Source organism: Electrona antarctica (assembly GCF_951216825.1).
Source record: "Electrona antarctica genome assembly, chromosome: 5".
NCBI classification, from domain to species: domain Eukaryota; kingdom Metazoa; phylum Chordata; class Actinopteri; order Myctophiformes; family Myctophidae; genus Electrona; species Electrona antarctica.
The window spans coordinates 8068732-8083031 of NC_136810.1; the positions used below are offsets into that span (position 1 = coordinate 8068732).

Sequence of the window (14300 nt, forward strand, 5' to 3'; positions counted from 1 at the left end):
CTATTGACTGATAGGAGCTATGGGACCTATCGTGACTCAGAGAGTCTCCTACTGAGTCTCCTATTGACTGATAGGAGCTATGGGACCTATCGTGACTCAGAGAGTCTCCTACTGAGTCTCCTATTGACTGATGCCCTGACGCTCAAATTATTGCAAAAAAAAACATCTCCTTGAATTCAAGGCTTCATGGGCTGAGTAATTAATAGAAATAAGTCATGTTGTTTTTGGGTGAACTACTCCTTTAAGGCTTATTTGCCAGGGAGCCTTTTAAACAAATAAAGGTATACAGACGTATAGACCCCTATACAATCATCCTGCCTGATGCAGAACATGACATCCTGAACCAGTTATGAGATGACAGCTTGAGTGTTGTTCTTATTTCGTCAGCAGACAGGCATCAGATTCAGAATAAACAGAGAAGCTTCTGTATCAACCTTCAGCTCAACCAAAAGTGACATGGTGACATGACATGGGAAGTGAACATAGAATTGCGTGGCATCTTAACAATGATGTTGACAGAAACATATCTCGCAGTCTGAATGAGTTTGATCTGACCAAGATGTTTGTGCTGTGTTGGGGTACAACTGTTAATTGCGACCGCAGGTCACATTTACTATGAAAACGTGCAATTCCCGTCAGTTAGTTAGTTAGTTAGTCACCCCAGGCATGATCATATATGTTATGACATATATATGACATCATCAGGGATGGAGATCCCTGATGTCATCAATATTAAGCCCATGAGATCTCTGATATCATCAATATTGGCCAGCAACTCTACATCTGACCTCAAACCCTTAGATCTCCATATATGGGGCTGACCTGTTCTGACAATCCACATGTTGATCCTTCCCCATCCATCCTTCCTCTTCAATGTCTCTCTTTTGACTGATACATGTCCATTTAAACTCTAGACAGGCCTGCCCCAAAGTTATTAGTGCAGCCGTGCCTGGCAGCCAGTTCTCAACAGGCCCTAAAATGAAGGCCCAGCCCTACCTGGGCCCTCATCAAACCCGGCGGCGGCGGTGGCTCAGGGGTAGAGTGCCTGGATGGTAACCGTAAGGTTGCCAGTTCGAACCCGGGCTCCCGCAGAGTTACTGTCGAAGTGTCCTTGAGCAAGACACTGAACCCCTAATTGCTCCCGATGTGCTAGTTGGTGCCTTGCATGGTTTCCGCTGCCATCGGTGTATGTATGTGTGTGTGAATGGGTGAATGTAATGCACAATCTCTGTAAAGTGCCTTGGATAAAGGCGCTATATAAATGCACCATTTACCCTGGACACTCAAGACACTGCCCCCGCTGCCACCCTTAGATCTCCATATATGGAGCTGACCTGTTCTGACATTCCATATGTTGATCTGACCTCATCAAACCTTGTACACTCAAGACATGCTCCATATCTGGCCAGTACAGAATTCATTCCAAATGTTGATCTGACCCCCACATGCCAAAGCACCAGCACTCGCCCAGCAGTCTGCTGTCAACCAGGCGGATGCGTGCACGCGTCACGCCCTCAGGCGTCTTACTGGTATATCACATCTACAATCTCACAATGTGTTGTGATCGTGTATACACTACGGGCTATTCTCGCTATTTTTGAGAGATAAAATAGCAATGTATTTGTGTCAATGCGTTGATGTATATATATATATAAAAAAGCATGCTTCTCTCTTATTATCTTTGGATTCTCTCCAGATGGTAAGGCCACTGTAACGGCGGAACCTCAGAGCGACGGGGACATCTTCTGCTGATGCTGACGTTGGACCACATCGTCCACGTTGGACCACATCGTCCACGGGGCTCTCAGTGGAGACGGAGGCGTTCTCATCCGGACGACTCGGATCGTCTGGACTCAAGGACAGGACAAGGTGTCCAAAGCCTCTCTGTCTGTCAGACAGTCTGGGAGACAGACAGACAGACACACACGCGGTAGATCCGTGCACAACACACAAAAAAAAAACACACAAAAAATTGCTTTAACGAACAACCCCCCCAGGATGACAGGACTACATTTCCCATGCGTCATTTTATGGGGGGGGGGGGGGGGAGGTGTCAAAGTTAAGTGAGGAGGACTTTGACTCTGTTGATGTTTCCATTGTGCCTTGCATTGCAGTCTGCCTGCAGCGCCTTCTGTCATAACTCTGAGCATGAGGTTATGAAGACAGGCTCCAGTACAGTACTAGTACAGTACTACGTATGACGATCAGAGAGAGAGAGAACATAATGGGGAAAAGAAAGCGTGAACTAGATTTCTTTCTTTCTTATTTTTTATTTTTTAAAGTTCTTCCAGCCAACTGTGAAGAGATTTAAAAGTGACCTTTTATTTAAGGGACTTCCGTTGGGTCCCTTTGTGGCGTGAGGAGGTCCGGCACACATCTATCTCCTCTCCCGGCTTTTAAGAGTTCACTTGTAGCAGATGGAAGCTTTAAACACCAAGCAATAATAACCTAGTGGTCTGTTTTTGTTATGTTGCTAATCCTAACATGTAATGTTCTGAATGGTCTTCACATGTTTCTCACAGTGGTCCTTGAGGGGGGTCCCCAATGAAAACACTTAATAGCATGACAAATCAATTTAATCACGTTAACCTTAATTTATATACTTGGGCTATATATGAAAATAGCACATCTACAAGCGAGTCGTGACTCGTGAGCCAGCGTTTTTTGAAAGAAATCTGGGAAAATGTTTGCAAATGTAATCTTCACTATTGGGGGTCCCTGGCACAAAAAATGTTTCCAGATGTCCATGGAGCACCACTGTTTTAACTAACATCTCACAAGAACATGTCATTGACTATGATGCTGTTTTAAATTATTTCAAAGAAAAGCCCCCCCCCCCCCCCCCCCCCCACAAAAATCTCAGAGGAACACTAAGGATTTGTGTCCTCCTTGGTTTTGGTTTCATTCATTCTTGATGAACCAGGAACTGTTAGTGGTTTTCTATAGAGCACCGAAATTCTGACGTAATTCACGCAATCCAGGCGGCTTGCTTGACTCATATGGATATGAAGCATCTGACGGCAAAGGAAACGATGAGTGACTGACTGACTATGGTAAACTATACAGAGCCACCTTCCTGACAATAGCTCTGGGACAGTTTTTTTTTATATGAGACGAAGATAACCAATGTTATTTTCCATAGAGAAAACACTTCCGTGACCAATGAGGATGAGGGAGTGACGTCAGGTTCTCTGTAAGGATGGAGTTTAGCAACACCCTCCTCCCCCGAGGCAATTTAGTCAATCCAGTATTTTCTGCTTATCTTCCACAGTACGCACGCACGCACGCACGCACGAGCACACGCACACACACAATAAAGTTAGACCAGTAGTAGACACGCACGCACGCACGAGCACACGCACACACACAATAAAGTTAGACCAGTAGTAGACACGCACGCACGCACGCACGCACGCACGAGCACACGCACACACACAATAAAGTTAGACCAGTAGTAGACACGCACGAGCACACGCACACGCACACGCACACACACAATAAAGTTAGACCAGTAGTAGAGCCATTAGGATGCACTGCTGTGCTGTTTAGTGCAGCCGTTAGGAGCACATGTGAACCACACACACACACACGCACACACACGCACAGTCACAACCCCAGACATGACTAATGGATGACGAGTCAGTTTCACCAGCAGAGAGCCTGGCCAGAGAGAGACAAAGGTTCTCTCTGGCCGCCTTTTCCACCGAGGTTGAACCGAAGCGGTTCTTTTCCCTGCCTAGTATTGAACCAGTCCAGTGTTTCCACTGAGAATTAATTGGGTTCAGAACCCTAAAGGTTGGTTCGGAACTGGAACCAAAAGAATGTCCGGCGGTTCCATGAAAGCACCAAAGGTTCCACCAATCTAAATGAGATTTTAATATTCCTTTTGAATCGTTGATCCATTGAAACTGGATGGTCTGGATGGTCTGGATGGTCTGGGACTGGATGGTCTGGGACTGGATGGTCTGGGACTGGATGGTCTGGGACAAACTGAAGGCCTGTGCTGACTTTTTGTCTCGTCATGATGACGCTAGACTCAAGTGTTGCTGATCCCTTTTTGTCAGTCCTAGAACTAGAGTGCGTGTGTGGTTGCTTTTTGAGACGATCACTGCTGGGAGGGAGTGTCCCTCCGTATCCATGTGGAGGTATTGGATACTGGAGTCATCCTAGTCTGCCATGGCCAGATTCATATCACTGTGTATTAGTCTGAGATCTCTGTGTGGAACCTGCTGCATTTCCAAGGGGTGGATTTAAACAAATGGTGTTAAACCTGCCCCATGTTTGCATACTGGGCCCTGGTTAGGGTACCTCACTACTTCAGAGGTAATGAAATCACATCACAACTGAGACCAAACCTGCCGAGAGTAACAGCCACCCCTGGTTAATACAGGACATCCATATTCGAAGCCACTTATTTTTCCGAAACTGACGCAAAGCCACTAAGTTTCCCCCTATTCTCAAACGGAGGAGTTTTTAATGGAGTTAAAATACCTGTACCACTATTATTTAATATCTGGTGATTCTGTTCTCACTAAATAGCATCACTCGCTAACTGTACCGTACCGGATTACATGTGTTGTTGTTATCCATTTAGACCTTGGATTGCTTGCTATACCTTTCAACCTGGCAACACCTCTGTGTCATTTTAGTTGTTGCTATACAGTATATGATATACTGCTGTTGTCGGGCAAAAACCTCTTACATGCTAACCTTTTTTTGTGTGTGTTCCCCCCCCCCCCCCCGTAAATTAACGTTAAAACGCGGTAGCTTTTGCTATTTTTTTTATTTTTTTTATGAAATATGAGGTTTCCACCTGACAGACTATTATAATAACATTCTTTTTTTTTTGTTTTTCAGAAAACTTGGTTATTTTAGAAGGTGTTTTTTTTTTGGACTCGGCATCAGGTCTAAATGGGTTTTAATATGTACAGTGTTGTGCAGTGGCGTGCACAGATAGACACTAGGGGGTGCTAGAGCCCTTTTGGCAATGTGCCCTTTTGGAGAAAAAAAAACGTATTTTTTTTCTTTTTTTTGTATACAGTGTACAGTATGTGGACCATGGTGACATTGATCAATTCTTGATAAAAAAAAAAAACCTTCGAATATATTATTTATGCCCCAAAATCTATAAATCCCACACTATTAAGGCAACCGGCCGGTTCCACGCGCTGCACAAGGTGCCCTTTTTTCATTTGAGCACCTGCCCCTCTAAATGTCTGTGCACGCCACTGGTGTTGTGCTTTGAATGGGCGCGTGCATCCTTGAATCAGTGGGTGTAATCCAATAGGATTCTGTTCTGCTTGTCACTGCCATCATATACAATCTACGAGTCAGTGTTGACAATCACTGCAATACAACAGCATTCTGTTTGTCCGTCACTGGAGTGCAATAAGACCATGGCTATAGAGATTTTTTTTTCTTATTTTTTTTAATGAGCACTTTAGGTATATAGATGTTTGAAGTATATATTTGTAGTAATATTTGTAAGGAAGTATTCTTGCATACTTCCAGCTTTAAAAGACAGAGACAATCTCGTGCTTTTTACCTTCAAAATAAATGTGTAAAAGGTTTATAGAAAGAAAAAAAAGTTAAGTGTCATGTTTTTGTGTCGCAGGGCGGTTTAGTTGACTTTTAATTTGAATAAAATGTTACGATAATAGAGCAGTTATTTGCTTCTCATGCCAAAGGAGTCTACAATCTATGGATTTTATAGAAATCCTGAATTTACAGAACGGAAAGTGGTTTGATCCATTACTGTATTGGTATATTTTCCCCTCTGCAACCTATTCTGTCTTTATATATCAACACACACACACACACACACACACACACACACACACACAGAGGTTGCATTGACGCCTCGCCATCCACCCAGTAATAAGTCATAGATCTATATTTCCGGCACATTGATTTTCTCCTCCCATCATGCTCTCTGCCTGCCTGCTCTGAGGCCCTCTGAGGCCGATGGGATTCATAGGCATAGCTGGAGGAATATTTCACACCAACAACAACATGCCATCTCTGCCCTCTCCGCTGAAAAGAGGCTGAAAGCACAGCAGACATTCTTCCTCTCCTCCCTCCCTCGCTCCGGTAATTATTTGCTATTTTTCTCCTCATCTCCTTAACCCCTCTCTCTCTCTCTCTCTCTCTCTCTCTCTCTCTCTCTCTCTGTCTTCTCTTTTTTATTTTTTACTATAATTTCATCTTCTTCCACCCCCATCTTTCATTTCTGTTAAAAATGTTATGCTTTTTTTCCTTCTGCTCTGGTTCTTAATTCAAACAATTAAATTAATTAGCGTGATTCGTTTTCCTATTAAAATATGCAATATCAATTTTACATAATTATGCTGCCATGTGGCCATTTTCACAGACAATCAAAGAGACTGAGAATCATGTTTTCAGTCGTGCTGCGTACAGTAGTATAGCTCTGCCAAAACAATCACAATTGTATTTTTGTTCATCGTTGTTCACACTATGAATATACCAGAGGAAAATGTTGAATTGTCCTTACACTTTTCACCCCCTGGGGGGCACTGTGGCAGTGATTATAATATGGGCATCTCCATAGCCTGACAATCAGTCTGAATTTTCATTTCGTTTCGCCAGGAGATCTTTTTTTAATGGTAGTGATTCAGGGCTGGAGCCAGGCTAGCATCTCCATGCGATGTCACAAAGTGACTACAACCACGGAAATAGATGCTTTAACCACTTGTATAAAGGAATTGCATGCATAGCCTTGTGTTTAGGAATGAAGTTGCATACACACATTTTTCACGAGACCATTAACTTTGTTGGGTTAATTTATTGAAAGCGTTTAAAAACCAAAATGAATTGGAAAATTGGTCATTTTATCATCATCTACTCTGCAGGCTTATGTGAACACCTCAGACGTTTTTAGGTTACTTGATTCAGTTATTTGATATAAATTTTAGCTGCCCCAGCCCCTTCCTACTATACAAACCCATTATAACTTCAAAATCCATTTTAACCATGAGAGATTCATCGAAAACACCCAACCTGTTTTTTCTGGTGACTGATAGTGTCCTTCCAATACATGAGGGGGCCGTGTGTTTTCATTTACTGTTCTTATTTATTTTTAATAATTATTTTGGAAAATAACCTGTTTAAGAGACTTAAACATCAAAAATAATTATTAAAAATAAAAACAGTAAATTAAAAAGCACGCCCCCCTCATGTATTGGAAGGAGTCACCGGAAAAAAGTCACCGGAAAAAAGGTTGGGTATTTTCGATGAATCTATCATGGTTAAAATGGAGTTTGAAGTTACAATGGGTTTATATACAGTAGGAAGGGGGTGTGGCAGCTAAAATGAATATCAAATATCTAAATACTGAATCGAGCAACTTAAAAACTGTCTGCGGTGTTCACATAAGCCTGAGTAGACGATAAAATTACCAAAAGTTGTTTTGAAAGTGAAATATCCCTTTAAAGAACAGAAGCACTTCTCAATCTTTCACAAAAGAAAATGCCTCTGTGATTTAATGTTGCCGTTGTTGTGTCTCTGTGTAAAATGAGCGACGCACATCACCCTGCATGTCTGCTTCTTCAGGGCCTTCGTTCCACGTGACTCACTACCAAAGAGAGCACATGATGTGCTGATGTTTAGTTACAGAACTGAACCCACCTCTTCTGTTTTGTCGTGCATCCACTTGAGCCCTAGGCTAAGCTTACACCAAAAATAGCCCATCTACAAGCTCTATAATGTGGTTTGCAGGTGTTAAATAGAACATAATATAGGTGTGATGAATGATAGCAGTCCTCGAAAATAAATACAACATGCCCTCTACTAAGGATCAAAATCAACAACCTTTATTTTGTTGTTCTTCTTTATAATCATTTTATTTTTGAAGATATTTTTATTCTGTCGTTGGATCAACAAAGTGAAAAAACAAATCTCCTGTGCGCTGAAAGCATCGCCTCTGGATGGTGTAGTGCACTCATCAGCAAGAATTGTGTTCCCATTTAAAAAAAGAAATGCACTAGAATAATTATTACTAAACTATTAACAGTGGCTTTGAGAGATCATTACTATAGACCTTACAGTTTTGCACTGTATGCCAGAAAAGATTTTTACAATTTTATTTGTACTAAAAACAAAGAAGGTACAAAGTTTTTATTTTCATGTACAAAGAAAAGAGAAAAAGGGCAAAGCAAACAAAATGATGTAAATAATGTTCTGTGTACAAATTTTGAATTTTCAAAAGTGTTTTTGATGACTGTGGATTTTTGTTCTTGTGGGATGATCCGTGATTGTTTTTATAAATAAATAATAAGGCTTTATTTATCTGTACTCTGCCTGTTTTGGAGGCATAAACCATTAGACATGTACATTAATTCTTCCTCTTCAATAAATAACTATGGCTGTCGACCGTTTTTTCTGTATGTGAATACTTTGTTTTCAAAGCCTGTCTCAGAATTTCTGTACTTAACCCATTTTGGGCGGGAAGCCCTTTTGGTGTTAGCATTATGTTATGCTTTAGCTATTGAAAAATAGGTCAGTGGTTCTCAGTTATTTGAAAATAAACATGAGAAATAAACATATAATACTGCTGTTGAGAATAGAACGGGTTTACAGTAGATGTACAGTAGATGGACAAGAGAAAAGGAGAAAAGTCCAAAGCAAGAACTATGAAGACAGATGTGTCTCCAACTCTCCATAATATAGAGCACATCCTACGTACATCAGTATGCCATCTGTACATCTCCACAACCAAGGACTGTCTAAAGAGGACGAGACGCAAAGACCGTACGGGCGACGCCATGGTGCTCCATGGAAGGAAAGAAACATGCGCAGTTGAGACCAAGGAAGCTGAACGCGGGAGTGTTGGCTGCATATAGCCCATTGCGCATGTTTCTTTCCTTCCATGGAGCAACATGGCGTCGCCCGTACGGTCTTCACGGCTCGTCCTCTTTAGACAGACCTTGTCCACAACAAGGAAACTAGGAGCATGGCATCCAGACTGAGGCTACCAGTAGGCCTACTACTATCTGTACACTGAATCTAGACGGGCTTTTAAATCCTTTGTGTTGTGAGGTCAGTGGAAGCTATAGGGAGCAGAACGTCACAACTTCAGACACAACTATACTAGCAGTGTTTCAGTTATGACCTGTGTCTGTCTGTCTGTCTACTCAATCTGGCCATGCCCCCGCATTGCATTCCACCTCACTTCATTCCCAGGTACTCACCTGTATCCAGGCCCATAAAGGCCTCTTCATAGTTGAGTTTTCACTGAAGTGCAGGTGACCACCGTTTTGGTGGTGAGTAAAAACAGAGGGAAGGGCTGGGGAGAGCAGCAGCAGTGGTTTTCTCTTCACCGCAGCTCAGTGACGTCATGTTGTAGTTTTCGGTGATAGCAGTGGTCACCTCATTACCGAGAACTCAACTATGAATAGGCCTTAATGAGCCTTCAATTAGAGACAGAGAGTTGCGTAGAGTACAACTCTACTTCACTTCATCGGGCCAGGTCTTTTTCATAGACTTCTGTTGGCGAATAGTGACAAAGCCCTGAGCTGGAAGTTTACGGAATGCTCTTTCTATCAGCGTTTTTCACTATTTCGTGTTACATGAACCACCTGTGGCAGTGTGGCCACTTCACCAGCTTGCAGCCTTTAAAACTGGACTCATTCTCTTCACACTAAACATATTTGTTGTTGTTATTTCTGTGGAATTGATCTGCCTTGCTTGCTATAATATTGTGACGTGCATTGTGAGCTTGTACAGTAGATCTGCTATTTTCCTAGCCAATGTAAAGCGGTAAAACTCGATATTGAATGAGGCAGTAGGAGGGGCCAAGAATGAGGTGAATATATATTTTTTTTAAATTATTTTTTTTAGGCTTTCGCCTTTATATATTTTATGGAGGGATAGACAGTAGGCTGACAGGAAATGGGGAGAGATGGGGGGGGGGGGTGACATGCAGTAAAGGCCGTCGGGATCGGGAGTCGAACCCGCGGCACACTGCCAGACTGGATTACCAGCCAAGGTGCCTGGACCGCTGAGCCACGGCCCAGGCCAAATGAGGTGAATATTAATCCTCAAAAAGATTTAAAACAAGCATCGAAAAATGGTAATACTCAAGTAAAGTAAAAGTACCCCACAATCAAGGACAGTACTTGAATAAATGTACTTAGTTACTTTCTACCACTGACCAGTAGTAAATTCATGGTGTCTCATTTCCCCAAAAAAAATTCATTTTTCATCAATTAAAAACAAAATTCAATGATTCTTTTTCAGTTATTTCATGAAGAAATAAAAAAAAATCTAAGAAATTCCATAAATTAGAAAATTAATGTTTAAGTAGTGTACAAATCTACAGGCTCACAATGTGTTGCTTTGCGGAAGTTTGCGCCGCATTGCGAGCTTGTAGATCTGCTATTTTCACTAGTTTGGATCCGGGGCAGACATCAAATTTCTCTTTTGGGTCACAGGCTAAAAAGTTTGGGAACCTCTGGAATAGAAGATAGAATACTCCACACCACTTGGGGTGTTTTTTTGTCACTGTATATTTGTACATACATATAAATTGTGGCTCGTGAGAGCGCAGTGTTGCTCAGGGACACACACACATGGACACATTGTTGATGGCCTGGCCCGGAATCGAACCTGGGACAGGCACGGCCTCTGTGGTTCCCCAGACGGGTTCCCTAAAGCAGCCGTTCCCAAAACTAAATGATAGTTTGGAACCAAATGGACCCATATGTAACTCTGAGAGTGTAGATTTGTACACTCTCAGAGTTAAATTAACTTTGATTTTACAATATGAGGGTCCCAGAGATAGAAATGTCATTAAATGGGGGTCCGTAGACTAATGCATGTCAAACTGGGGGCGGGGTCCTTGAAATTAACGGGTTGAGAATCTCTGCTAGAGCCGTACAAATCTTCTCTTATGGGGGTCCCTGGCATATGTTTTCAAATGGGGGTCCGCAGGCTAATTAGTGCCAATTTGGGGGTCCTTGACATGAAAAGGTTTGCACTAAGCCACTCACTATTTATCCACACACTGATATTGCTAGTCCTTCATTCCTAAGTAAAACATCAACTGCTACACGCAGCTTAATTAAGAGAACCCTTCTTCATCTCCTTACTTACACTTCCTTGTACGAAGGAGCCGCAAATAGCAGATCTACAACAGATCTACAACGCGCTGTGTAAGTGTATGCGACACGTTGTGAGCTTGTAGTGCTGCTATTTCCGGCACGCGACTGAAGGCTGCGTCGTACGATCAAGAATATAAATCAGGCATAACCAAGAGCGGGTATGAGTCATGATATCAGTTTACACACCCAGTCATCGTCCTGTGGGTCATTACTAGTTATTATTTAGTCTCATTGGTTCAGTATTCACAAAACCCACAGATTATAAATGGTAAATGGTGCATTTATATAGCGCCTTTATCCAAGGCGCTTTACATAGATTGTGCATTACATTCACCCATTCACACACACATTCACACACCGATGGCGGCGGAAGCCATGCAAGGCACCAACCAGCACATCAGGAAATATGTTACTGTACAGTATGTAGGGCCTGGATGGCAGGATGGATTATGCAGTCTGGTCTCTTCACTGTACAATGAGGTCCAAAATGCAGCAATAGATTATCTATTGACACTTATAGGGTATAGACGGTGCTTCTCATTATATCCAGCGTAAGTGATCATTGAGGCACGGAAGGCAGAAGGTTATTATATATAGTTCCCCTCATTCATTCCCCTTAGTAATTCATTCTGCTTCTTTAAATCAGCGGCCTCTCCAGGTCATCTCCCTTCTCACTCATTCGCTATGAGCTATATCATCCATGCCCTCATTCCCACAATGCAATTCAGGCGGCCTTCTTAAGCAGCCTCAGCTCACTGCTCATTCTTCATGCTGAGCTGTCAAAGCAGCTCGTTCAGCGTCTGTGTGAAAATTTCCCCCACCTCCCCGGCCTCCTCCCTGTAGTTCTTAGTCCATGGGTTATGGGATATTATTGGATTGTTTGTGATTGTGTTGATTCATTGTGTTGAATCACGTGTTGATGTGTTATTACTGTGTATTGTTGTTCATGGAATTATTGTATCTTTGGCTCTGCTCTGATAACCGGAGATATCAAATGTGATATCAGACCTGTGTCTCGGTACACAGATTATCTGATATCACATGAGCAGAGCCACACCGCCATACTAACATGCAACAGCTTTGCAATAAATGTTTTTTTATGGTCAATCTGAGCTGAAGTGTCTCAATGAATTACTGTTAAAGTAATGTATCCTCTCCTCACTTGAATCTCTCCTCTCCTCTGCTCTCCTCTCAATCTCTCCCCTTGAATCTCTCCTCTCCTCTGCTCTCCTCTCAATCTCTCCCCTTGAATCTCTCCTCTCCTCTGCTATCCTCTCAATCTCTCCCCTTGAATCTCTCCTCTCCTCTGCTCTCCTCTCAATCTCTCCCCTTGAATCTCTCCTCTCCTCTGCTCTCCTCTCAATCTCTCCCCTTGAATCTTATCTTTTCGTCTCTTTTCGTCTCTTTTCGTCTCTTTTCGTCCCGTCTCGTCTCGTCTCGTATCGTGTCGTCGCCTCGCCTCGCCTCGCCTCGCCTCTCGCCTCGCCTCGCCTCGCCTCTCGCCTCGCCTCGCCTCCTCTCTTCTCCCCTCTCCTCTCCTCTCCTCTCCTCTCCTCTCCTCTCCTCTCCTCTCCTCTCCTCTCCCCCCTCTCCTCTCCTCTCCTCTCCTCTCCGTGGTGATGAATGGTGGAGTCATAAATGAAGTAATCTTCATCCATCACATACAGAGGAGGTCTTTCTCTCCCTGGGGTTGTAGTAATGAGGCAATGCTCAAGGCTCATCATTTACCCCCATTTCAACATGCTCACGGCACGCACGCACGCACGCACACACACACACACACACACACACACACACACACACACACACACACACACACACACACACACACACACACCTAATCCTGCCTTTCTCTTACAATGTCTCTACCTCTTGTTCTTGCATTATCTCGCTTTCAACCGCATATGCACGCACGGACGCACACGCATACTAAAATGTAGTACAGTACATATGTTTCTTGGTCAGACACACACACACACACACACACACACACACACACACACACACACACACATTAACTGTATGATTTGTGTTACAGTACAGTACAGTACAGTACAGTACAGTACAGTAATCTTTGGTCCCGGGGGAGGGGTGTTTTTTTTGTGTTCCTTTCTTTTGCTGTTGTACGTGTTACTTGTTTTGTTTTCTTTATTCATTCATGGTGTTAACATGTTTTATTGTGCTATTTTGTCTTAAATAAAAAACATTTGATAACAAAAAAAGTACAGTACAGTACAGTACAGTAGAGGGACCCCCACACAGTAACTGTCATTTCTCAACCATTCTGGACACGGGGCGGCTCTCCGGAACCGGGCTGACCCCCTGGGCGTGTTCCTGGGGGTCTGGATGTTCCGGGGACCCCCCAGGGACCTCCACACGGTAACTCTGTCATTTCTCGCCCATTTCGGGCGAGAGGCGGCTCGCCGGAACCGGGCCGGCACCCTGGCCGCGTTCCTGTGGGTGAAACTTCTAGGGACCCCCCGGGGACCCCCACACGGAGTTGCACCACTCACTTCACACGGGTGTGTTTTTTTCCTTTCTTTTGTTCTTTTTTATCGAAACACCTTCTAATCACCAGACCATTGTTAGCGTTGAACTGTCTGACTGTCTCAGTCAAGCCAACATCAATTAAGGTACTGTAGGTAGCTGTTGATCTGCAAGAGCAGTTGGTGCAAACGTGGAGGACCTTTGACAGAAAAAGACTTGCTCACCGTATAGAAAATAGAAGTAAAACTCCTTAAACTGAGACTTAAGAAAATATTTTTAATTTATTTTATCATGCTCATAAAGTGCTCTGTGCTCAAAGTGCAATTAAAAAGCAAACGTTTCGGTCCTAGGACCTTCGTTTAAGGAGTTTTACTTCTATTTTCTATACGGTGAGCGAGTCTTTTTCTGTCAAAGTTTCTCTTATGTTTTTGAGACCACCGCTACCGTAGTCAAGTCTGGAAAGAAAAAAAGGACGAAGAAAGGCGCAACAGTTTTCTCAGTGCTTCAATGTCAAGGACCTTGAAATGAATACATGTGTCCACAAACCCATATTTGAAAATGCTTTGTACCGCATGGACTCCCTGTGTTCTATTTCTTTTAGATTTGTTGAAAATAGCAGCTCTTACAAGTCGCAATGCAACGCATTGTCGCTTGTACTACATCTGCATCCTTGAATTGCCTTTGTTGCTATATTAA

The 14300-nt window shown here is 43.0% G+C and overlaps 1 protein-coding gene and 1 long non-coding RNA gene across 2 annotated transcripts in view; one reads left to right on the plus strand and one right to left on the minus strand.

Annotated features, from left to right (window-relative positions):
* Positions 1–2674, plus strand: part of LOC306923282 (A-kinase anchor protein 13-like) — an 88421-nt gene extending 85747 nt beyond the window's left edge. Inside the window, exon 37 of the mRNA XM_079501322.1 lies at positions 1697–2674. Coding sequence (XP_079357448.1) covers positions 1697–1752 — 56 coding nt within the window. The 3' untranslated portion in view covers positions 1753–2674. The remainder of the gene's footprint in view (positions 1–1696) is intronic.
* A 131-nt stretch (positions 2675–2805) lies between these two features.
* LOC306923293 lies at positions 2806–7007 on the minus strand. Its single transcript, XR_013790015.1, has 2 exons — positions 3815–7007; positions 2806–3687 (listed from the first exon to the last, which is right to left on the minus strand). It is a non-coding gene; the product is annotated as an uncharacterized lncRNA (long non-coding RNA).
* Between the last annotated feature and the right edge of the window lie 7293 nt (positions 7008–14300).